We start from the raw sequence: 26751 nt of genomic DNA, 5'->3' as shown, positions 1-26751 counted from the left end.
AATGCCGGTCTGATATTGATCCTAGTTTTAATACTGTCACAGTCGCTTTCTATCTTTGTTTCCTTCTTTTCATTGGTTGTTTTCCTAGCTCTAGTTGTTAACCGAGAAATCGGAAGTTTGTTACTGAAAGTTCTCTCCGCCATCACGCTGTTCAAACCAAAACACCGGTGAACTTCAGGCGGATGCACGTGATATTGTAACGCGCGCGAGGGGGATGGAGATCTGTGACGCGTGCAGGTACTGTGATTGACAGGCAGATTTTACACAGCCCTGCGCTGATTGGACCAAATGAACCAGCCTGCGCTGATTGGACCAAATGAACCGGGAGCGGTGGATTTTTGCAAAACAAATAACAGGCTCCAGGTGGAGCTAGAAGCGCGGGTTTTTTTCTTAAACAGTCTAATTGATCAAAAATTCCGTGAATATGATCAAAAAATATGATTAAATAAGTTGCAGACCGCAGCTTTAAATACATACATGAATGTGTGTGTATTTATATATACATAATAATTACACACAGCACGCATATATTATGCAAAAATGTACTTTTATTTTGTATGCGATTAATTACGATTCATCTTTGCCCAGCACTAAAAAAACCCACAAACTTACCACTCAGCAACGTTCATTAACAATCTCCAAACAATTAGTTGTTCCATAAAATCTGTATCTTTGTCTATTACAGGCTTAAATATATTAGGTCTATTTACTTAATGTAAACTTCTTACATGAGCCTCACTGTGAAACATCCAATCAGAGCAGAGCTCAATATTAATATTCAAGACCCTTCCAAATAAGGTAATAATAGACCATTTCATTTTATTGACAAATCTGTAAATTGACATGTAAAACTGTCATGGTCCATGTGCTTGGTCACTCAAAAACTTTATTAAAATTCTGTATGTGTGCTTAAACTGTTCTCAAAAAGTGTTGCGGAGGATGAGAACATCAGGCATGGACACATCATTTTCCTAATTTTTCTTCATTATTATTATACATGAATATTCAGTTAATATTTTTTCTATCATCTAAAGTAGTCTAGCAAAACATCCATTTATTTTTTTTCTTAATATTTTTGTGTTAATTTGATTAAATTACAACATAACGCATGTTCAAACACAGCCGGACACATTGCGGTAATGAGAATTTCCGCAGAAAATGAGATAAAATGTACAATTACAAATTCCACACATTGTGCAAGGTAGAACACAGTATTGTGTTAATTCCGATGCTTTTTAATGTTACTATATTACACATTTTAAAGCTAAAATCATTAGTGCCGTGGTGTTTCAAAGGTGGGTGATTCTCACGAAACCAATGTAAATATCAGATTTTTTTATAATTTAACATATTGCATCAGTGCATTATTTGGCACCTTTAAGTGTTAGTGATTATAGTTAGTTAGTTATAAGATGCTATTAAAAGTGGGTGTGAGACATGATTTGTGTGACTCTGATTGGGTCAAACCAGAATATGGGCAGGACCTTGACACTGCTGCCTTACCTTACGATCACTACTGGGCAGACTCTGGCTCCAAATGATGTCATCGGCTTCTGTCTCCAAATGTCAAATTTAATCTCAAGCCCACATTTGGCAGGCCCAAAGGAGAGTATGTGAGTGTGTGCATGTGTGTGTGAGAGAGAGAAAGCAAAGTGTGAATTTGTGTCTATGTAGGCAGAATACAGGAAGCTAAAAAAAGAAAATAACGGGCTCTGATTGGACGCTAAAGTGATAAAGAGGAAACCGAATCTTATAAGTGATGTGTTGGTTCCTCTGCTTGCTGTTGGCATGTCTTTTGCAGACAGTTCCAGACTCAGATGGACTCAAAGTGGAAAATCAAACATTTCTTCGTAGTATATTTTATGTTTTATTTACATTTGTGCCGTGGGTTTTTAAAACAATTTCACTGTGCAGAATCAGAAGTAAAGACCTGACAATAGAAACCAAAACATGTTCTGAAATGTGCATGACCTTTGTTAAGGTTTAACCATACGTATTTCCGAAAGCATTCGCATAAAATTGTGCTTTAAGGAAAGTGAGCACTGAGCATATTAACACTGGTTAACTCAATATGAGCCTGCGGAGAAAAAAAATGAACTGAGTATTGCTTTTGATATGCTGTGTAATAGAAATTATTTGGCCGTAAAATTGCTGCAAACAACTGCTTTGGGAATGCAGTTGGCCACAGGTGTGTGGAATTGTTTTTGATGTTAATTAAATAAGTAAAAACTGCGTGAAGCATTTAAGTGTTTGAATTTTTTATTATATCTGCAATATAAAAAAAACGCAATTCCTCATTTTAAGATAAAACTGTTACATCTCATTGCAACAATAAAATGTTTTCATTAGCTTGTTGTCATTTTTCAGGCTCTGTTGTTTTGCTGAGATGATCCTGATGAGCATTCGTAAAACGTCGAAATCAATACAAATAAAAATCAATTTAAATAAAACTGAGTGGACAGTAACGCTATTAGGAACAGCAAAATGATAAATGGTTTATGCAAAATTGTAAGAAAGATAATCTGACCTTCATATGTAAGTGACGTGAACTATTTACATAAATCAAACTTTTGCATCAGCTAGCAACTTTTACATCAGAAGGCAATTTATCACAAGCCGTGATAAATATTTATGGCACCAAGGCCACTTTTTCAACCTTGCTAAATTGAATATCTTATAACAGATCTTTTGTGCGACTGTTGTGCAGGACACAGGCTCCTCGCACCCAGACAGCTATTTCACACAAATTGTGGCAGTCCACAGTGTACATTTGAAACACATCCAAAATCTTTTGGCAGGCAATAGCATATTTACAAACATCAAGGGTTTGAGCATGACAACACTGACGCGTGTCCTATGGCACATCCCGGACCGCATCCCTACTAATGCTGGCTCTTCTGTCCCATCAGTACTTCACATACACATCTTTCCCAAATGGGCACCCTAAAGACTCCAGTTTCCGGTCTGTCCTACAAGTCTGCACTTTCGTGACGTAATGCCGCTTTGACTGTCGGAAAGAAAGAGGCTGCAAAGATGTGGGCTCAGGAAAGTGTGCATAACGACCAGAAAGGCATGCCCATGAGCACCCTTTTCTAACCTAAAATGACAAATGGGACACCATGCGGTCTTGTGGAATTAACAGACACGGCATGCGGTGGCCATTGTGAGTCCACAAGACCGCAAGTCACATAAAGTGCACCATTTGGGACGCAGAATTTAGGTGTAGAGTAAAATGCTGGGTTATTTTCAACTCAGCGTTGGGTCAAAAAGGGACGAACCCCACCCATAGGGTTATAGAATAACCTATGCTGGGTTGTTTCAACCCATTGTCAGGTCAAATCTAAGCATTTTCTTGGTTAATTTAACCCAACGATGCACTGCAAAAAAAAATAAATGTTTTGGTTATGTCAACAATTTGGTTAAGTCAATTCAACCTACTATTTTAAGTTTTGACCCGTGATAAGCTAACATACAGTAACTTTAAAAAGAAATACATTTTAATTCTTTAAGTTAAGGTAACTATAAATTATCACTCCCTCCAGAAATACATGATAATGTGATTGCATGATTCAATGCATAATCGGCCAAAGTCAAATACGCCACATTTTCGCCGCATAAATTACAGATTTCCACACGCAAAATATGCGGGGCTTGCATGATTTCATAATCCTCGCAATTTCGTAGCAAAAAGTCATCTTAGCAGAAAGTTGAAAAATGTTTACTTCATAATTTACTTCACACAAGCGCAGTCATGTCCCCTGTTGCCATGGGAACGTTATGAAGTAACGTAATTACTCATTATTCATTTTTACAGAAGTTGTAGCATATTCATTTTGTAAAGCTAAATAACTTTTTGACTCATAAGTTTGAGCCATATGTTTATTACGGTCTGACATAAAACAAGATGAGAACTTAAATAATCCCAGCACTTTCTGTGATGTAGTATGTTTGCTTATTATAGAAAGTAATAAGAAATAACACTTTACATTAAGGTAGTAGCCTAGTGAATCACTTTTTTTATCCAACCACAGTTTTTGCAAGTTTGCGCAGTTTTTGTAAGTTTGCGCAGTTTTTGCAAGTTCGCGCAAATTGTGCAAGTTCGCGCAAATTGTGCAAGTAAGTTCGCGCAAATTGTGCAAGTAAGTTCGCGCAAATTGTGCAAGTAAGTTCGCGCAAATTGTGCAAGTAAGTTCGCGCAAATTGTGCAAGTAAGTTCGCGCAAATTGTGCAAGTAAGTTCGCGCAAATTGTGCAAGTAAGTTCGCGCAAATTGTGCAAGTAAGTTCGCGCAAATTGTGCAAGTAAGTTCGCGCAAATTGTGCAAGTAAGTTCGCGCAAATTGTGCAAGTAAGTTCGCGCAAATTGTGCAAGTAAGTTCGCGCAAATTGTGCAAGTAAGTTCGCGCAAATTGTGCAAGCAAGTTCTCGCAATTTTTCAAGTATCGGGCATATTCCATCACATTTTTTAAGAAAGCGTGTCGCAAGATCAATGATTTTTACCTGCAAAAATCACAAAAAAACTGAATTTTTCTGGAAGGAAAATAAAAAATGTTGATATGCTGCATTTTTTTACAGTGTGGGTTGAGAATAACCTTGAATTGTTTTAAAGTGTGTCTGCCAGTATGTGGTTGCATATTGTCTCGAATGTTTGTTGAACATTTTTAGCTTTGTATTGCACTTCTTATATTCTTGCCTCTGCTTTATTGTTTCCCTCCCTGTTGCAAGTTGCTTTGGAAAAAGTGTCTGGCAAATGTAAATGCATGTAAAAATGTGTTTTTCTTCGACGCATGCTGGGTGCGTTTGTTCCAAACACATACTCTGTCAATAAAGTGGAGTAAGTTAGCTGAACATGTCTAATAATACACTGACACTAAAACAAATAACAGCAAGAACTCGGGCACTAAAACAAATAAAAGGCTGCAAATTACAGAAAAGAACCGACTCGGAGAAAATACACGCAGCAAGATGCAAGCATTAAAAAGGAAATAAAGCTGTATTTCGGGAGAAATGTTATTTATAATATAATGAATAAAAGTGTGTGTGAGAGAGAAAGAGAGAGACTATTTAATTGCACATTAACAAAAGTAGAAAGAGTGAGTCTTTAGGGACCGTCAGTGTCACTTTTCAACTATAATTAATTCAAGCTTCGGTTACTAATTCATTTGGCTCAGTAAATTAAAACAGACACCTTGGGTTTCTGTCGCTCTTGTCTCATTTCGTTTCTCCTCTGGTCTCTGTCGTTCTGCTTTCTTCGTGGATGATTTGGTGTCAGCAGGTCAGACGTCAAAGCCTGTAGCTTCGCTGTTTCTCACTAATACTCTCAGGTGGTATTATGCCTGTTTGCATGTTAACTAAGGCCTCTGCGTGTCTGAGCATTAATATATTTCAAGTTATGAATGGAGTACATGACATGTTCACGACACCAGAATATCTGATTCTCAATGTCAATAACACAGCAGTAAGAACTGTGCCAGTGGTCCTCAACAGGCGGCCTGCGGGGCAAAACTGTCCTGCCAGCAATAATATCTAGCCCGCAGGCAGATTATTTTTTAAAGTGGCTGGTTTTTGGAAAAGCATCCTTGCGTGTTCGCAGAACACTATTATGAGTGCGCACCTCTGCTTAGCGCGCACTTCATGTGGACTTTCGGTCTCGTGCCCTTAAATTGTGCGTGCTCGCCTAATCTATGAGTCCGTGTCATTTTTACGCTCCGAAGTGTGCTCATCAGCGTCCCATTTGCACCCTTGATGCGGTCTTCGGCGAAGGCCGCACTGCTGCAGGCTTCACGCACTTTCCCAACCCAGAAGTCCCTGCGAAAGAGCGTCAGACCAATCAGATGACGGATGGGAGGAGTTTACGCTGATGGGCAACTTATCTTCCTATTTCCGGCATGACGCTCTAGTCTGTCCCAAAATACGACACTTTTTTTCAGCTCAGGGTCAGTCCAAACTTTTATGGGGGGTGCAGCAAGGTCAGTCAGCAGATCAAAACAGAATAGATTGTTTAAATACAGATGCTTATGTTATATTAAAAGTAAAAACTGAAAGAGATGGCGTGCTGTGCTAGAAAGTAAGACAATGTATCTGTCACTTGATGATGTCACGGTGACAGATGTTTAAGACCTCCTGATCAATTTAGCCGGAAAGTGGGTTTATTGATATCTATACTTTGTATAGACATTTTGTTACCATCATTCAGAATATACCACAAGGTTGTACTGACCCTCAGGGGCGGCTGGTAACTATGGTGATGTACTTAATTGATGAATTGATTGACTTGATTAATGGGGAACTGGAGCAAAGACAGGAGCTCAATGCTGTTGAGTTCTCACACAGTGTTTAGATATGGGGTCTGAATGGCTTTGTGAATGTAAAGTGATGCCGGCCCGTCGCATATAGCACTCCGGTTATGTCAACTTGTCAACTTGTGTTAACCTCCCAATTCATTTTAAAGACACATTGCTATTGCAATTCAGGGTCTGTTTTCAATTTCTGTTAGTGTTCAGCCGTTGGGAGTAGATTTGATGATATGTATTTTGTTTTCTGCTTGCTGCTAAAAAAAAATCAAATTTTCTATGCGTTTCTTTGTTCTGTATGAATATATACGCATACCCTGCGTAAGATATTAATGCTTGTTTGTGTATTGGATTTAAGTGAATTTTGTATTGTGGCCTTTTTTTACTTGTTTATGCTTAAAGTTGGTGTAAAAATGTGATTATATTCAAAATACTTTTAGTGAAATGAAAGCAAGCTTTAATACTTTAGCCCAGTTTTTTTTTTACTTTTTGTCAACTGGACCTCCTGTACCCAAATTATTTACTTGAAGTACGCCCTGAGATTTTAAGATAATTATTTAAATAATTTAATAGCAAATTTGCATATTTAACTTTTATTTATTTTCATCCATTTAACATTTTTATCAGTAGTATGTTGCGAAGTTACTGTTATATTACATAATTTTTTGTAGTGTTGTGTAATAGTCACATCAGATTAAACAAATAAAATAAGTATTTTGTTAATAAAAATGTACTTTCTTAGCAAGTGTTTAATTTAGATTTTTGCATTTTAAAATCATTTATTTGCATATTATGATTTAATTGTAAGTAATTAATTAAATATTTTTTGTCAACTTACAAATTACGACCCCAGTTTGGGAAACCCTGCTTTTTGGGGCGTACACACCAAGAGCGAATTTCACGATTTGCGCAAGTAAATTACATACAAAAGTAAATGTAAACATGGGAATAAATGCATAAATGAATCAAAATATTCAACTCAAACGAAAAATTAGCTTTACACAAAGTTACATTTCGTGAGTAATATAGAGCAAGGAAAGCGATGCTTCGCATTTAGTGTATACGGAGCATTAGCCGATAGCCGAATGTATCTTGTTTTAAAAATGTTTCTGTAGTTATACCGGAAAATAAGACCAAAAAAAGTTATGAGAATATAAATATTTGCAGTGTTTTCTACTATTTTTACGGAGCCCCTAAGGGGACATGAAGAAAAAATTAAATAAAGTTTAGTTTCACATGCGCATGTGAAACTATCGCCGGCGCACATGAAACTATCGCGTTTAGTTTTGTGTTCGCACGTGAAACTAAACGCGATAGTTTCACGTGCGCACACAATAGTTTGATGTGCGCACGCGAAACTAAACTTTATTTAAGTTTTAAAACGTGAAAGCGAAATTTTTTAAAAAGTTTAATTTCGCATGCGCACGTGAAACTTTCGCGTGCGCATGCGAAACTAAACTTTTAAAAAAATTCTGCACATGAAGGTTTCATGTGAGCACCTCAAACTAAACTTACGATTTTTTACTTCAATGTCAGCTTAGGGGCTCGTTATTTTTATATCTTCTTTAAGGTAAAATTTTCTGTATAACCTTAATAGAGTCAAGACTGAGAAAAGTTATGCCTACCACTTGAAATTTTCCTGGCAAATAATAGGCATGATTTAATTTTACAAGCATTTAAAGACACATGTATTTTATTTGTTTAACATTCATTTCCATAAGGATTCACTTCTGTACAGCTGTTTATCATGATGCGGGCGCCAGCTGCTCAGACGTAAATTACGGCGGAAAGACGCTGCTACAAATTGATTCATTTTTTTAAAGCATGCGAACATGACTAAATGACACTAACATCTGACGTTTCTTCTCCGTCTCAATCTCCTGCTGTCTCCCAGGTAATCTAGGCGCTAAAATAGACCTCATAATTTTAAAATAAGACGAACCCAAACAGCGTCTGACAGCCATTTCCAGCTTCTATCCCGGGATGCTTTGCTTCGCAAGTAAATGGGCTGAATCTGACATTTACTGCCATTTACTCTGCTGTATGAAATGGGAATGAGTATCTCGCTCTGTGAACCAGTGACAGCCACGGCAAGATGCAAACCTTGTTTTGGCAACCACTGACGGGGTATTGGTCCCTCACTGAGCTCGACAGACAGACAGCATGACAGTTATCCATGCTAAAGCATTATACAACATTTAATACATTCATTCCCAAGGCTAAAATATGTATTATTTCAGACCTTCTGTCTATGAGTAAAAAAATTCTTGAAGGGATAGTTACCGAAAAATGAAAATTCTGTCATCATTCTGTCAACAACAACATTGGGTAATTTTAAACCAAGCAGCACTGTGTGTTCTTTTCAATATTTACTCTGCATGGGTTTTAAACAACCCAGCTTTTTTAAAGGTGAAGTGTGTAATTTTTTAAAAAGATCTCTTGACAGAAATGCAAAGTAATATACAAAACTATATTATCAGGGGTGTATAAAGACCTTTCATAATGAACCATTTTGTGTTTCTTACCTTAGAATGAGACGGTTTTTTTTACACTGAGGGTCCCCTTACATGGAAGTCGCCATTTTGTGCCGCCATGTTTCTACAGAAGCACTTAACGGACAAACTTTTTTTACTAAGTTGTCTCTGACGATGACATGTTTGTCTGGTGGCGGGTACCATAGCTTCTTTATGTGTTTCAAAAGCGAGGGGTGAGCAGTGGACTGAGCCATTGGTTGCAGTTCGCAACCTCACCACTAGATGCCGCTAAAATTTACACAGTGCACCTTTAAATATTTAATTTTTTTTTACAAAAATTACTGCGCTATGTAGGATGTTTCGTGTTTTTTATGTAAATGTTGTAGAATCTGTATCTTTTTTCTCTTTCTATCTCTATATTTATATCAGGACCATTGCCTTTTATTGCAACTGAATGTTATCTCTTCTGGTCTTCATGTTTCTAGGTCACTGTCTCTTTGGATATCACTATTCCAGCTTTAAGGATACAGGAATATCATTTAGGATTTTACATTTCCTGCTGACATAATCTCTCTCACCATGAGTTAAACCCTCTTTCTTTCCCTGTCCTCTCTCTTTGCTTCTCTTTCTCTCTTTCCTCATATGCCATCTATCTCTCTTTCTCTACCTTTGTGATGTCTGTCTGAAAAGTGTAATTTTAGTCCTGTGTGAGAGTGAATTTTTAGAATGAGGTAACTGTGATACTTTCTCTTTGTGTTATTTTTTGTATCATTCCCGTATAATGTTAGTCAAGGTTTAATGTGACCATGAGTGTTTTTCACTCTGTCTATCTGACTCTTAAAGCAACACTATGTAGTTTTTTTACCTTTAAATAATGTCTCTAAAATGATTTCAGTGATAGAACAACTTTTAACTGGACAAATTGTACTGTTGCTGCAACCTGAGCAGCCTCCTAGCTGCTACAAGCACACTCTGAAAGTGGTGGTGGAGGGTAGGAAACACAGCCCCGCCCCGCCCCTCCCCCTGCCTGCAGAAGAGTGTCTGATACCAGGCACTGTTGCGATTTTCAACCACATGGGGGAGCTGTAAGTCATTTTTACATGGAAACTACATAGTGTTGCTTTAAAAGTAAAACAGGCTGTTTATTTCAAAACGTCTGTGTAAAACGGTAATTGAAGTATGTTATATTATAAATAAAAAGAGTCAGTTATAATTTCATGTTTTTTTGTTTTTAAAGACAATTTTCCAGCGAACCCCATTTCACATTGCCTAAAATTTTGGAAGCATTCAGGAGTAAAATGCCTTAAACACAACCGTGACATTTCCAAAATTTCCTCTTTCTTCAAAGAGTCAGGATTCAAGCTAGAAGGCTCACAGTCAGGTCAGTTTGAGGACAAGAAATGTATTTTTTAAAGAGGAAACCATCAAAAATGAATGGCATACACATCAATATAGGCATTGGACAGGTAGAATGTAATGCTGTCAGCAGTGTTGACGTCTTAACACAACGCACTCGGTTTTTAATCGCATGCAGAAATGGCATAAAAAACAAAGTTCTTTTTGTTCTATCAAAGTTATTTAACTCTTTCCCCGCCATTGACGAATTATCTCGTCAATTAAGAGAAAACATTTGCATGCAAAAACGTGTTCCTGATGAGTTTTTATGTTAATCTGTAATACCGCGATTATGGCGCACTTACACCCAATTTTTAAAAAAATTATTACTATTTTTAAACTCTGTGTATGTTTTGATAATCGTTCTGAAGTGATCTCTAACAAAATTCCTTCACAAAAATGTAATTAATTCAGCTTTTTGCTCATTTTTTTTAATTATTAGAAAAATACCCATATTTAAGAGTTTATAAGCAGAGAAAAAATATAGATAGGATGAAACGTTTTTTTCTGTTTTGTTTGATTGTTTGTTTAAAAACAGAGGGTCTGTTCTTTCATTTGATATATTTGTATGTTTATATATTTTTAGAAAAACATTTTCCTGGAAGGCATTTTGTGAAACTTTTGTGACAATCACAAAAAAATGCTGCCGGGCAACTTGTGAAAAAAAAGGCTGGCGGGGAATGATTTAAATAATTTGCCGTAATATGTGTAATGTGAGTGCAAAAAAGTAACAAAAAATGCTTTTGTTTTTGCAAAATTACTTAAAAAAAACCAAATGAGAAATATGTTTTTGAATTTTAAACATTCTGGAATGGGACGCCTGCAGGGTGACAGACATGAATCTTGCTCGTGTGGTAGAGCATTGCATTAGAAGCACAAAAGGTCATGGGAACACACATGCTGATTAAGAAATGTACACCTTGCAATTCACTTTGAATAAAAGCATTGACAAATGCATAAATGTAAATGTCACAGATACGAAAACTCTTTGTTTTAACCAGAAACACAATATTTCCAACAGCATTAACCAATTAAACACCAATTAAAACATAAATACTAAAAACAAGGAGTCTAATTGAATAAGTATTCACACCGCTGGATGCCTCAATTCTTAAAAAAGCTGAATTTACTAGTTTGGTAATGACTTAGTCTGTAGATAAATATTTGAATGGTCTTAATAAATTATTGGACTGATCAAAGAGAGCAAACGAACGTTCCCACAAATGTCTCTTAGTGTCCTCTGTGCTCTCAAAGAGAGTCTTCAGGCGAGAGAGAGAGAGAGAGAGAGAGAGAGAGAGAGAGAGAGAGAGAGAGAGAGAGAGAGAAATAGGTAGAGTACTGCAGAAAGAATGATGAGGAATGGAGGTATAAAGTGATTGGGGACTTGAGTTGATGGAAATGGAGGGATCAGGAGAGAAAGATGAGCTTTTTTGAAGGCAAGGGTGAGAAGTAGAGGGAGGGGTTTGATTGTGAAGGCAAATTCTCTCTCTCTCTCTCTCTCTCTCTCTCTCTCTCCACCCATCTATCCATCTTATGCACTCACTCTCTGCCAGGGGATCTGTACAGATGTATTTGGGAAAAAAACAAACAAGAGGGATTATGTGTCATAGAAACACAGGCACACAAATCAAAATAAACAAACTGTGAAGACTTTCTGATGGAGGAAAACAGGAAATAGATGCAGAAAAAAATGCATAGAGAGAAATAAATGGAAAAGTGAATGTGATGCATGGTGTGGATGGGCACTTATACAGAGTTACAATTTTTCAAGACAACAAGTTTTAAAAGTAAATGTGACATTAAAGAGGAAAAAAAGATATTGAATAGGAAATAAGTTTACCTCAATTACACATCAGCATTTTGCCACATGGGTAATGGCAGCATTATGCCACAGGAATTCATAACTATATTTTATACATTTGTACAACGTGAATCATAGAAAATATAATATCATTCGAAAAAACAAGTACCACCCCTACAGTATAACCAAATCAATGGGGCAAAAGCAAATCATACAACTTCACAAATTAGCCACCTTACAAAAAATAGTTATGAATTCCTGTGAAATTGTGTTGTTATTGCAAACATACAGAAAACAAGATATATGTATACATCATAAAATTATAGACTTTATCTAGCTCACCTTTTTCAGACTTAAATGAAAAGGTAACAAGATCCGAATCTGAGGAAGAAATCAATAGGTTGTACTGTATATTGCCGGTCAATAACTCACAAATATTCATCATAAATGTTATAAATCGACTTGTTGAGTTTGATGTCATGACTGTTACTTAAAAGTATATTAAATCAGCCACAGATCAGAAAGATTTGTGTAAAGATTTAAGTTGAGGGGTATTGGGTATAGTATTTATTAAATTATGATACGGAGAAGTTCTCACTATAGCTTCATTTAGGGTTACAGTGTATTGTGTAGATTTATATAACAACAATAAAAGTGTAGTGTGTGTCCCCTTTTAGATAAGTAAACATGTTTGTGTGATGATAAGGTAACATAATAATAACACAGATTACTCCAATACAATAATTATATTGTTTTTGTATGTAAAGTGGATGTAAATCCCTTTATTTACATTACCTGACTGCACATAGACTCTGTAGAGACTGTTTCATTCATGATCTGCTTTTCTCTTTTGGCACTATTTACTACATTTTTTTTCCTTCACACAGAAAACATACTGTAGTAGTATACTTTAGATTTATAAATTAATAAAATCCCTAGATACTATAGTGTTTATGAACCTTACCAAAGTAAATGTTAAAATATACAGTATTTATTAGGAGTGTAAGAAAATACAGATACATGTGAGTATCGTGATATTTCTGCTGTATCAAAAAAAAGGAAGCAATATCGATATTAAAAATAAATAAATATCATACAAGATTCATGGCCTTTGTTTTGTTTGGAGTTTACGTCCCGACCACTAGATAGCATTCTTCTTATCTCTGTACTTATAGCCTGTCCACACGGAGATGCATTTAGCTTTTTATTGAATCGCTGTTTCATCCAAACAGACACCTTTGCGTCTTCGTGTGTACAGCTACAGTAGCCCTTTTCTCGACCTTTTGAGGTACATTTCTGTTTCTTAAGGATCGATTCTGTACCTTCAAAGGTACAGTTAACTGTTTTGTACCCCTAAAATTGAACTGGTACAAAATTGTTCCTTAAGGTACACAATTGGTCCTTAGGGTATAATATTGTACCCCATAAGGTACAACATTTTAATGTGTTGTATACCCATAAAGGTGCGAAAAGGTACCTTTTAGGGTACCACCCCAGCGACAGAAAAAGGAACAACTTTGTACCTTTTTTTCCTGACAGTGTATTATATTCCTAAAATAGGAAGTATTCCAATATACCGCCCCAGCGTCACATATTGCAATGTGCTGCAAACAGTGTAATGCGGTGCATATCGTATTGTGAGATTCTTGTCGATACACAGCCCTAGTATTTATTAAAGAGCACCTATTTCGTTGCTAAAAAACAACGTTATTTTGTGTATTTGGTATAATACAATGTGTTTACGTGGTTTATGGTTAAAAAAACACATTATTTTCCACATACCGTACATTTTTGTAGCTCCAGATTTCACTCTCTTCCTAAAACGCACGGATTTAAAAAGCTCTGTGTCCCCGGTTGGCTAATCTGTATGTTGTGATTGGCCTGAATACCTCTGACGTCAGCTGGAAACTCTTAACCATGTTTAAAAGATTCAGTTGCTAACAGGAGTTAACTTGCAGGCTGTAAGACAACGCGGGAGGAATTATGATAATGTCGGTCTTGTCTACATCAACAATTCCAGAAAGTAAACTATTGCCTACAATCCGTGTGTTTGTTGTAGTCCATAAAAAGATTTTTACTTTGGAGACGATTACTTGTGTCATCATTTACTTTGGGGTTTGTACCTTTTGCATATCGTTAACATGTACTAAAACACACTTACACACCAAAAGAAATGTAAAAATGTGAATCGGACAATAGGTGCTCTTTAAAGTTTAGCAATTCATTATTTGTAGGGCTCAGATGTAAAACTCTCTAAGTGCATCTGGCGTTGTCTTGTAAATGAGTATTTCTTCTAAATCAGACTCTTAAGGTATTTCTGAATGACCTGAGGCTGAGATTTAACAGATTTTGACCGAAAGTATTTACTTAATATTTAATATGTAATGATAACATTCAGTTAATATCATTAAATCTCATTTTGGTGGAGATGGTTTTAGTGGCTTTTGCATCTGAGCTCCTCATTTAAGACTATTGTAGAAAACAATAAGAACGTGTAAGAAATACAACTGTACAGAGTACCACAGTAGCCTATACTACTACAATTTACTACAGTTTTCTTTTTAATCATTTTAATAAGCACTATGTGTCCCCCTCTCTCTCTTTTTATGCCCTATAGACCTTGAGTCAAAAGTAATTTATACTGACTGATGGGTCCGGTGGAGAAACAGGGAGAGAGAGAAAGAAAGAGAGAAAGATGTTGGAAGTGAAAAGATAAAAAGCACAAAACATGGCAAGATAGTGAGAACAAGACTTTCAATAGATGTGTTAATATAGGTTGATGTAAAGTAGTTCATATGAGCACCGCACATCACTTGGTTTCTGTCTTTTAGACATAGTTCAACCAAAAAGTGAACTTTTTTTTATCAATCACTTGCTTTCATGTGCCTTTTTTTCCATGAGGTACCCTGAGTGTACATAAAACAATAAGCCAATCAGCGGCCACATTAAACAACAACATGTTAAATCACTGTAATCCTCATGGCATGAAGTTAGCAAATCCCTTCATTTTCCTTGCTTACAAAATCACAGACCTGCACGTCTTGGATAACACAGCATATGGACACAACTGAGCTCAGGATTTAACCAAAGACACTTTCACCCATCTAAAAGAGAAATGGCTCGATCAGGTCAAAGAGGGCGAGAAAGAGAGACAGCGAATAGGAAATGATTAAAGACAAGTTTCCTCCGGAATGAGCGCTCATTGCCCCCTATTTCTCCCACGAGACCTCGGGAATCATCCGTTTCATTCCTGTGGTACCGAGAGCCGCACAGGAGCAATAATTCACAAACCTGCAAATAAAGACCTAAAAGCTTTGGTATATACTGTAAGATAGGAGGGAGATACAGAAACAAAGATTGCGTGTGGCTGTGGCCTGTTTTTTTAAACGAGTGACGTAAGCTCAGACCATTTCATTAAGTCAGAAATATTTAACAGCACTCTTGAGCTTGCAGACGCGCAGACAACCAAAACACTCAACAGGAACATTATCATATATGCAAATGATGCTGTCTCTCTTCCTCTTGTTCTTTATTTGCCCTCATTTATTTTATTTTCTCTGCTGTATTATACTGGGTCCCCCTTAATGTAGGAATCTCACGAAAACTGCCAAGAACTAGGTCATTTCACTCCAAAAGAAAATAAATGATACATTGTGCACAGGAAATGAAACCTATTTAAAAAGATTTTTGGTTGCACTTATTTTGTTACAGTGTGAATATACATTCAATTACAGAGTTATATACATGTAATTACTATAAACTATAAACAACATATGATTTACGTTACGTAAACTCATTAAAATAAGTTAAGTAAAAAGTTTAAATGAATAGTACGCCATCACCAGCTATTCAGATGGAGCGGCACCCACTACACAAAGCCGCAGTTCACCGACAAGCCGGGCCACATCGCATACATATATCGCAGGCGATACGTCCGCGATAATTAATCCGAAATTGCCCCGATTGTCAGGGAACTACGGCTTTGTGTAGTAAATGCCGCTCCATCTGAATAGCAGCTGATGGTGATTTACTACTAATCAAGGAACCAGCTTCACTGACGAGATGCGCAATGACAATCACATGCAAATTATCGCCCATCCCTAGGATTGGGGTTTGGTTTAAGCTTAGTTGCATGTAATTATGCATATATTAGCGACTAGTGACGGCGGAGCAACGCAATCTCATTCATTATCATGCTTGGAGATTTTCGGCAACACGTGCGACAGTGACCTTTAGGGGTGCACGATTCAAAAAATTTCACGATTCGTTCCGATTCGGATTTTTTGGCTCAAGATTCGATTCAAAAACGATTTTCGATTTAAAAAAACGATTCACAGTATGTAAACGTAGTCAACTTTTTCCTATGTGACTGATTGTAGAAGATATACAATAAAAAAAGAAACACAACAAATTAAATGTAGTTTGATATTACTTTGTCTTTATGGAAAAATAAAAACTGTTATGAAGCAATTAGATGACCCCTTTAATCAAACTCTATTAAATACAATAATATAGTATATTAATGATAGACAGTGCAGGTCTATAGATTAGAAATGTGACTGGTGTTATAATGGTTATTATTTCTATTAGATAGAGCAGAAGCAGGAAAAGTGTCTCTCTTTAATCCACTCATTATTTCAGATTCAAAAGTCTACTTGCTGTCCCACTGACAGGGGACTTTACATTACAGCTTTGCGTTTTTGTAAATCTTGAGTCAGCTTGAGCTTTGCTCGTTCAGTGCAATAGATTTTGGAAAAGATATGGTTTATTAATAATAATAGAAAAGAGCCAGTTTTATCGCCATAGAAACCGTCGGCATGCTGAAACTGCATGCGAGCTTTAGCGCGGTAGCGCTCACTGTCATTCTCCGATTGACTCAGGTTTTATACATAATATTAATCAGACTTTGGACCCGAAGTAATTTAACTATGACTGACCCGGACCCGACTGACCATTTCAAATACAAACCCGGAACCATACGGGCCGCGGGTGCTCCGTCAAGTTCTCTAATGTTAAAACTCCGCTCAAGTTCAGAAACATGAAGGATATAATGTGACACGAGCTTGTTCACGTCGCATCCCAATTCATTGAGAAACAAAGAGCACGTGAACGCATACCGAACTCATCATGTCGCACACAAAATGTCATTATTAAAGAGTGTCATCATCACGGAAAAACAAAAAAGACAAAATTTGATGCCAGATATACTTGGGCACTTGTTAATATAACTGGGCAGCGCTGCAGCAGCAATGTGTGGGAAAGACTGTGACAAGTGTGTGCGGGCGTCAGTGTGAATACGACGCAGCGCCATCTATGGGAATACTGAGATAAACTCATTTCAGGACAATAGTAACACGGCATTACAAAAAAAAATTATGAATCGAATTTTGGAATTCTATGAATCGATTCTGAATCGGCAAAGCTTGAATCGTGATTCAAATGTGAATCGATTTTTTTGCACACCCCTAGTGACCTTTGCCGTTTCCAGCTACCCAACTAACGCCTTGTTTAGGGTGACCATACGTGCCATAAACCTCGATGATGTATTGACAAATATGACTTTCGAAAAAAAGACGCATCCGACGCGTCCAGGGAAAATGGCACGTACAGTCACCCTAGCCTCGTTCAGACCACAATCGACTTTTTTGCTGTGTGTCTCCCGTCTATTTCAATAAGGCGTTTCTAAATCTGGTTGTAATAAACAAATGAGTATCGTCCACTCAAGTAACTGACGAGAGTCAGATTACGTTATGAGATTGCATCTCTCTGCTACCGCTAGTCGCTGGCGGTCTAAATGGGGCGTAAGTTATGAACAGTTCAAATTCATGCAAATGACGAGCGACTTTCGGGGGCGACAACGAATAAGAGTAAAGCAGTCGAGTTCACGTCCATCACAAATATAATTACATCGTGTACTTAGAATGATGGAAAATTAACTCTTTCCCCACCATTGACGAGATATCTCGAGATATCTCGTCAATCAAGAGAAAACGCTTCCCCGCCAATGACGAGTATTTACGTCTTTCCGCAATACCGCTATTATCCACTAGGTGGCAAAATGTGGTGTTTTTGCAGAAACCTACCCATATTCAAAAGCTGATTACAAAAGAACTACTGAAGGTAGGATGAAACAGTTTTTTTTGTTTGAAAGCAGTCTGTTCTTTCATTTGGTATATTGTATGTTTACATATTTGAAGAAGAACATTTTCTGGAAGGCATTAAACTTTTGTGAAAATCATGAAAAACGCTGCCGCTGGCTGGTAACTTTTTAAAAAAAACGCTGGCGGAGAAAAAGAGTTAAAGGGATAGTTCACTTTAAAATGAAAATTCTGTCATCATTTCCTCATCCTTATGTTGTACTAAACCTTTATGAATTTCTTTTTTCTGATGAACACAAAAGAAGATATTTTGAGAAATGATGGTAAACACACAGCAGTAAGTGACCATAGACTTCCATAGTAGGAATAAAAAAATATGATGGATTTTAATGGGTACCGTCAACTGTGTGCTTACCATCATTTATCAAAATATTTTCTTAGTCGTTTATCACAATACTTCCAAAATATTTTTTCCTACTGAATGTTCTTTATATTATGTTATGGATGATTTTATGTATAAAACAGCAAATCACAAAACAAAAGACTTCAGCTGTTTTTTCACACGCAGGGTCAAAGTTATGTGTATACATGACAGCAGTGCTTGTGGAAAGTGTCCTGACAAATGTTTTTACTGAATTACATAAACAATAATGAGATTTTGTCACAATGCATAATGTCACACACTAGCAGCAACACCAAGGTCATAGATTCAAATCCTACACAACACGCATGCTAATAAACCATGTACCTTGCTTAAACATGAAATCATTTTTTTTCTTTTGATTTTGACATAAAATATGACATTTACTCAGTACAACAACACCAACAGTCAGGTTTGTTTTGCTATGACTAAAGAAGACCCATTTATCCTTCAACCCTAAAATGATCTCTTTCCTCAGTTCATATTCTTTCTTTCACTCTTGCATCTCTCCACGATTCCTCGTTCCTTTAATCCCCTGCTGCGTTCTGCCCATCATCTCAGCCAAACCCCTAAAAGAGCTCCGTACACAAACCACACACACAGATCTGTGTCCTGCTGTCTCAGTGAACGCTACTGCAGTCATCTGTTGAACCACAGGATTTTATTTTCAGTATGAGAGAGAGAGAGAGAGAGAGAGAGAGAGAGAGAGAGAGAGAGAGAGAGAGAGAGAGAGAGACGCAATGGATAATTGAGGCAGAAAACGGATGACAGGTTGTGGAGACGGTGAGAGCAGGTAAACAGAGGGAATAAAGGAAACAGATGGGAAACAGGAAAAAAGAGAGATGCATAAAAATAAACTAGAACAGGAAGGAGAACATAAAAAAGGAATAAAAAGAGGAATATTTTTGAATAAAAACATGGGACAAAAGAGGAAAAGGTGTCAGTGACAGGAGAGAGAGAGAAAAAAGAGGTGGGGGGAGTCGAGATACGCTCATTCGCTCACGAGACTGGGAGAGAGGGAGAGAGAGAGAGAGAGAGCGTGTGTGTGAGCCACTATCATTCTTTCCTGACTCCACACGGGAATGCAGCATCCCTGGAACACGGAATCTTGGCGGACTGGTAATCGGACAATGCTTCGGAACAGAGAATGAAAGCGGAGAATAAATATGACCTTTCATCTGTTGGTTTCCTCACTCATCCACTATCACTTGTTCCTATCTTTTTTTTGTTTTTTTGAGGAGAACTTCTCCAGAGCCTCCAGTGAAAACACATACATATAGAGATATATCTATAACAATCCTATACATATATCAATATACAGTATGCCTGTTTTCATAAACAGCGTATGGGTAAGCTGATGGATTCAGATTCTACACTTCATCTTTTAGGAAGCTGATCTGTTGCATACGGAGACGTGTGTACAGTACACTATGTCTGCACGCTGCTTCTGCAGTATCCACATGGAGAAAGAGAGGGATAGAGAGAAAGAGACAGATCAGATCAGGTGCTTTGCAGGCTTTTGGGAGCTGGGTTAGGTGTGGCGTTGTGCCTTTTAAAGTGCGTGCGAGTGATTTTTATGGTGCCTTGTTTCAAAGTAAAGAAACACGGGCAGTAATGCTTAGACTCGGTGTGTGTGTGGTAGGACAACAAAGGGGAAAGAGTGGGAACAGCAGCAAAATGACAAAAAATACAAAGGCCCCAAGCAAAATGGACCCAGAGCAAAATTGTATTACTTAAGAGTTGCGCAAGAAACGTATTTAGAGTATTCGTTTCATTTAAGTATCAACTTTGTTTCTAAAAAAAACTGGTGAGATGTTCGGTATCATTTGATAGGTCAGATCAGCTGGTTTAAAGGAATCAGATACACATTTTGTGACATTGTTGAAATCTCTTCATGTGAAGAAACATCAGAGTACAAGTCTCCATTCAACGTCACTGTTTTCTGGAGAAACATGAGATGGTACAGAGATTTCGTCTTGTAAGGACCGAGAGAAGCAGCTTGTGAATGAGAGAGAATACATGATCAAAAGTGCCAGACAGAGATACAGCCGAATGTTTAGAGTAGAGTTCATGATGTTCGATCTGACCCTGATAGTTGGAGATATAAAAAAGAGGAAACATGTGACTACTGTATTATAAAGTGTGACCATTTTTATTCATTTTAGAAAGACAAAACAAAAATGCATGAAGAATAAAACCGTATGTTTGTTTTGTTGCAGGGTACAGAAACGAGCTGAAGGAAGACATCTTGATTGGTTTAACGAAAACTGTAGGACTGATATTTTTCTGCGTGTCCGACGCTGAGAATGACTTGTGGAATATCTCTGAACTGTATTGTGAGGGATCTCTTCCTCACCGGCATTACGCAACATTTGGTCCGACAGAGATCATGGATACGGCTCTATTCTAACTTGTTTAGGTTTTGAATTGGATTCTTACCATCCGAGTCTGTTTGCTGGATATTTCTTGGGCCACACTTGAATTTGGAAAGTGTCCAACGAGGAGGAATCTTGTTCTGGGACACTCTATAGTGATGACAGCGGCGAGCGTACGGTGCGCTGAACTGGCGTGGAAAGCTTTCTCAACCTTGTTTCGTTTCCCTTGCGAAGACTGCGTTCCCTGTATCAGCTTTTCGGTCTCGTCCGGTCAGCGTTAAACTTGGAAAAAAGCTTTCGTTATATGAACTAAACTTCACTGCACTGTTGCATTCTGGGATACACATTGTGGGATTACCAAAAACTGATAATGGCAACTCCACTCTTGGTTTTAAATCTCTTGACTGCTCTTCTCTTGTTCAGCGGCGTTTCTCACAGCCAGAAATCCAACGGCGCCAACGCAGGCGCGCAATCGACCAATCGGACGGTTGCTCCATCCGGCGCCCCGGAGGTCACGCTCGCAACCCCCGTGTCAGAGGCAGATGACCAATTGCCGTCTTCCGGGAGCCGTTGTTGGGGTTATTACGATGTGATGGGTCAATGGGATCCCCCGTTTAACTGCAACGCGGGAATCTACCTGTTCTGCTGTGGTTCCTGCTACTATAGGTTCTGCTGCCAGTTTAAGGTTCACAGTCTGGACCAGACATCCTGCTCGAACTACGACACACCCGTGTGGGCCAACACGGGCAAGCCGGCAGCTCCGGTTACGGATGTTCAGGAGGAACCGGATCGAGATCGCACTCACATGATTGTGTATATCATCTGTGGAGTGGTGGCCATCATGGTTCTGGTCGGGATCTTCACCAAATTGGGTCTGGAGAAAAGTCAAGGAGGGCAAACAGACATGACCAGCTCTAGGTGAGGAATATTTTATTGCCCTGATTATTGGCCTCTTGCTCTTTCGTAGCAAGAGACTTACTGAGATATGTTTGTCCAAAATGTTTCTTCTGAGATTAAGAGAAAAATGCAATTGGAAGACGTTTGTTGAAGGATATGTGGATACCATATACCAGATATCATACAATTTGGTCTTGGGCAAATTTGTTGAGACATTGGATTTGATCCAGACTTCATTTTGATAACAACCCAGACAGCAGACGACTAGGCGCAGATCCGGTTGGGACCAGCCCAGAGTCGACTGCTGTCTGGGAATAACGTGCGACATTGTTGAGATCTCAACAAAGATTTCTTAAACTGAAAGAGGAGACACATCACTAAAGTTTCTAAGCGGTCCACTTAAAGCAAAAGTCCCCATTTGTTCTCTTTTTATTTATTTAAAGGGATAGTTCACTGAAAAATGAAAATTACCCTCAAGTCCAGTGTTGGGGGTAACACATTACAAGTAACATGCATAATGTAACAATTTTACTTTTCTGAAGTAACAAGTAAAGTAACGCATTACTTTATAAATGTAACATTAATACATTAATATTGGAGTTACTTTTTTTGAAAAGTAATGCAAGTTACTTTTCATTTTATTTAATTAGATATAAAAAACAATGTACTGCATTAAACTGAACGTATTAAATTAGTAGAATTACACACTCTATGCGTGAACAGTTTCAGTCAGAAATGGAGATGGCAGACCAGAGCTTGACATTTTTTGCGATGGAAAATGCAATTTCTGAATGCAGAACTTCTCAGTCATAAAAACACCTGCAAAGTAAGAAAAAGTAACGCAAAAGTAACGCAAAAGTAACGCAAACGTAACGCAAACGTAACGCAAACGTAACGCAAACGTAATGCAAAAGGTAACGCAAAAGTAACTTAAAATTAATATTAGCATTACTTTCCATGAAAAGTAACTAAGTTACGCAATTTGTTACTTTTTTGGGGAGTAACTTAATATTGTAATGCATTACTTTTAAAAGTAACTTTCCCCAACACTGCTCAAGTCTGTATTCTTTGTTCTGCTGAGTACAAGGAAAATATTTTGAAAAATGTTTGTAACCAAGCAGATCTGGGGCACTTTCAAGATTAATACTATGGAAGTGAATAGTGCCCCAGATCTGATCCAGCTAAATGCCCAAATGTAAACACTTTATCTCCTATACATGGTTTTTGACACGAAAGGGGTTCTTTGTTCTCCTTTGGAGAACCGTTTTTTAAGATTTAATTTTAAAAATTAATTTTAATCTTTTTAATCTTTTACCACCTGTAGTTGCTTACAAAGAACGACAATTAAATGCATCTTACTTTTTTACTCGTGTGTACTTATATATGTGACTATGCCTATGTGACATTGTGTAAAAACAACCAACTATTTCAAAAGGCTCAACACCATCATAATGTAAATAAAGTTGACACTTTGGTCTCTCTCGGCGGCAGGGAAGCTCAGCTTCGTCCTCCGGGGCGGGAAGAGGGAGACATCAGTTTGAGTTTCTTTCTCTCGTTCCTAATGTGGCGTGGCAGACACACAGCACCATGATTTAATGAGGGCTATTGATAAGGGCTGGAAGCGTGCCATGGCCGAGATAGGGTGTGAGAGATTGAAGGGATGATAGATTATTTGCCGTCTGATGATTTTGGGCGCCGATGAGGGTTAGGTTGAAACAAAGACAAACGCAGGGCTATGAGTTGCACGACATAGGTGTATTAATGAATATGTTTAGGAAAGTTTCTGTGGTTTAGGACGTACTTGGGTTTCTAATGGCCCCGAAGGGAATGTGTATGTGTGTGCGTGTCAGCGCACAATGACATAGGCAATTCTGGAAGGGCAAGTCGGTGAAGTGTGTAGCCAGTCAGCACGATTTATCAAAGGAAAGTTTAATGAAGCCGGGGAAATGCGTGCCAAACGTGCCGAATTATACATGCGTGTGTGCGGAGAGATACCAAAGATAAATCTATTGTATGTCCAGTATGTGTTGGGACTAAATAAAGAGGCACAGCGACGAGAGAGTCTATTGACCAGCTCTGAGAAATTCAATGAGGCCGATTCAGCCGACACAAACATGGGCCGATACAGAACCCAATGCGCGTGTGCACACACAGGCCATCCTATGGCAATGACCTTATAAAATAGCCAGGTCAGAACAGTGACTAATGACTGGTGAAATGTCTAAAACCGAAATGACGCTTTTCGTTTGGGCGCACAAATGCAGCAAGCGTGGCAGCAAGTCGCTCAGGTGTCCTGCTTCAATAATGTAAACATAATTTGACCTTTGGCAATAACCTTCTCTGTATGTGAAAACCATGTGAAATTGTCTGAACAGTGGGGTTGTGGTTTGTGTGCGAAATCAATTCAATTCAGTGTGAAATGACGCATCCGATTGTTTTCGGCCAAAAGCTCAGCGATGGTACGAATGTGGACACGCGCTGCTTTCTCCTTGCATTACTTTTATGCTCTTGACAAGTCTCGCGATTGGACGTGCCAAGTATCTCTACAGAAAATAAACAAGGAGTTTGAGAGGGTCTTTGTGTTGTTATGGAGTAATGCCGCACGTTGAGTCTGAGTGCTGCTGTATTACACGAACTTCAAAGCAATAATTGAAGCACTTCCCTAATGTTTCTTTAATGTCTGAATTGCATAAACATCCAAATAAAACTTTACATTGAGATGCTGAGAAGACGACTAGGAATTTATAACTTTTTTGTCCATTTTAGACATGGAAACTTGAAAGAAATAAAGATGTTTTATTTACTGTGATAATTATCAATATCAGACGATATGGGAGTTTTTTTGTGATACTATCGCCCAGCCCTAACAGGGACATCAATTCAAATTTTATTCTTTCCCCGCTAGCATTTAAAAAAGTTGCCAAAGCCAGCATTTTTATGATTTTCACAAAAGTTTAATGCTTTCCAGAAAATAAAAAAATAAACACATAAACATACAATATATCAAATGAAACTGTATTTGTTTTCTTTTATCACCTTCTCTTTTATCACCTCTCAAATATGGGTAGGTTTCTTAAAGAATACCAAATTTTGAGCAAAAAGCTGAGATAATTTCATTTTTCTTAAGGACTTTTGATAGAGGTCAAATTCAGAGCGATCCTCAAAACATACACGGAGTTTGAACTGTTTGCCTTAAAGGGACATTCCAATTCTTTTTTTAAATATGCTCATTTTCCAGCTCCCCTAGAGTTAAATTTGATTCTTACCGTTTTGGAATCCATTCAGCTGGTCTCGGGGTCTGGCGGTACCACTTTTATCATAGCTTAGCATAATCCATTGAATCTGATTAGACCATTAGCATCGTGCTAAAAATATCCAAAGAGTTTTGAAATGTTTCCTTTTTAAAACTTGACTCTTCTGTGGTTGCATCGTGTACTAAGACCGACGGAAAATTAAAAGTTGCAATTTTCTAGGCAATATGGCTAGGAGCTATACTCTCAGTCTGGCGTAATAATCAAGGACTTTGATGATGTAACATGGCTACGGCAGGCGTAGTGATATTACGCACTGCCCGAAAATAGTCCCTTTGGTAACTTTCAATGGCAGGGGACTATTTTCGAGCAGTGCATAATATCACTACGCCTGCTGCAGCCATGTTACATCAGCAAAGTCACTGATTATTACGCCAGTTTGAGAGTATAGTTCCCAGTCACATCTGCCTAGAAAATCCCAGTCCTTAATTCTCTGTCGGTCCTAGCACACGATGCAACCACAGAAGAGTCAAGCCCCAAATAGGAAAAATATCGAAACTTTTTTGTTCTTTTTTAGCGCTATGCTAATGGTCTAATCAGATTCAATGGATTATGCTAAGCTATGCTTAAAGTGCTAGCACCAGACCCGGAGATCAGCTGAATGGATTTCAAAACTGTAAGAATCAAATGTTTAACTCTAGAGGAGCTGAAAAATGAACATATTTTCAAAAAAAGTGGAATGGCCCTTTAAGAGAAAAATATTTCCCAGGTTTATAAGTTGGATAAGAGTGCCGCCTGGTGGATAATAGCGGAAATACGGATTGCCAGAAAAACTCGTCATTGGCAGGGAAGCATTTTCTCTTAATTGACGACTTAACACGTCAAAGGCGGGGAAAGAGTTAGTTTACGTTCTATATTAACTTGTCGGTTAGTTGAGGCTTTTGTAATATTTAATTCTCGTCTTATTGTGTTTTAAATACCGTTTACTTTAAGAATCAGATTTGCATAACTCAATATACTGTCACCTACAAGTCTCATTTCAAGATCCTACAGGAAATGTTTTTTGAGATGTACAGTACTGCAGATGGGTAAATATCAGCTTTCCAGACAGAGTCACATTGAATAGTCTTGGTGATGAATCTCGGCAAACAGGGTCGAAACATTGAGGGGCATTGTGGTTTATTTTTCTGTGAAAACCTGCAACACATCTTCTCTAGTTTCAAAGGTTGCTGGTCTATATATAGCTCTACCTGTGGCAAAAAGACATGGGTCATACAATGCCCCTACAGAAAACCGATGATTCCCTGATGATTGTCCATGGAATCATTGAGACAAATTGAAGAGCTCAGATCCAAAAGCCGCTAAATGCCACCTCCATAAAAAAAGATAATGAGCTTAACTGGCCTCAGTTGATTAAAAAAATACCGGTTTGTTGACAAAATCCATTAAAGGGGACATTTCAAGATTTTTTTAAGATGTAAAATAAATATTTGGTGTCTCTAGAGCTAGAGTATGTATGTGAAGTTCTAGCTCAAAATACCATATAGATAATTTATTATAATATGTTAAAATTGCCAATTTGTAGGTGTGAGCAAAAATGTGCTGTTTTGGGGTGTGTCCTTTAAAATGCAAATTAGCTGATCTCTGCACTAGATGGCAGTGCCGTGGTTGGATAGTACAGATTAAGGGGTGGTCTTATCCCCTTCTGACATCACAAGGGAAGCCAAATTTCAATGACCTATTTTTTC

The 26751-nt window shown here is 37.8% G+C and overlaps 1 protein-coding gene across 3 annotated transcripts in view; it reads left to right on the top strand.

Moving 5' to 3' along the window:
* The window catches only part of LOC129436462 (protein shisa-9), a 103210-nt gene that overhangs the window by 17053 nt on the left and 59406 nt on the right, over positions 1–26751 (top strand). Inside the window, exons 1-2 of one of the 3 annotated variants that reach the window (XM_055194623.2) lie at positions 19309–19829; positions 20700–21773. In XM_055194623.2, the coding sequence (XP_055050598.2) occupies positions 21226–21773 (548 nt within the window). In that variant the 5' untranslated portion in view covers positions 19309–19829; positions 20700–21225. Of the gene's footprint in view, positions 1–19308; positions 19830–20699; positions 21774–26751 lie in introns of those variants that run through there. The other 2 variants (XM_055194621.2, XM_055194622.2) reach the window with 2 other exon arrangements.

Source organism: Misgurnus anguillicaudatus, chromosome 19 (genome assembly GCF_027580225.2).
Source record: "Misgurnus anguillicaudatus chromosome 19, ASM2758022v2, whole genome shotgun sequence".
In the NCBI taxonomy this organism is placed as follows: domain Eukaryota; kingdom Metazoa; phylum Chordata; class Actinopteri; order Cypriniformes; family Cobitidae; genus Misgurnus; species Misgurnus anguillicaudatus.
Note: the sequence above shows the minus strand (reverse complement) of the source record. Positions and strands in the feature narration are given on the sequence as shown.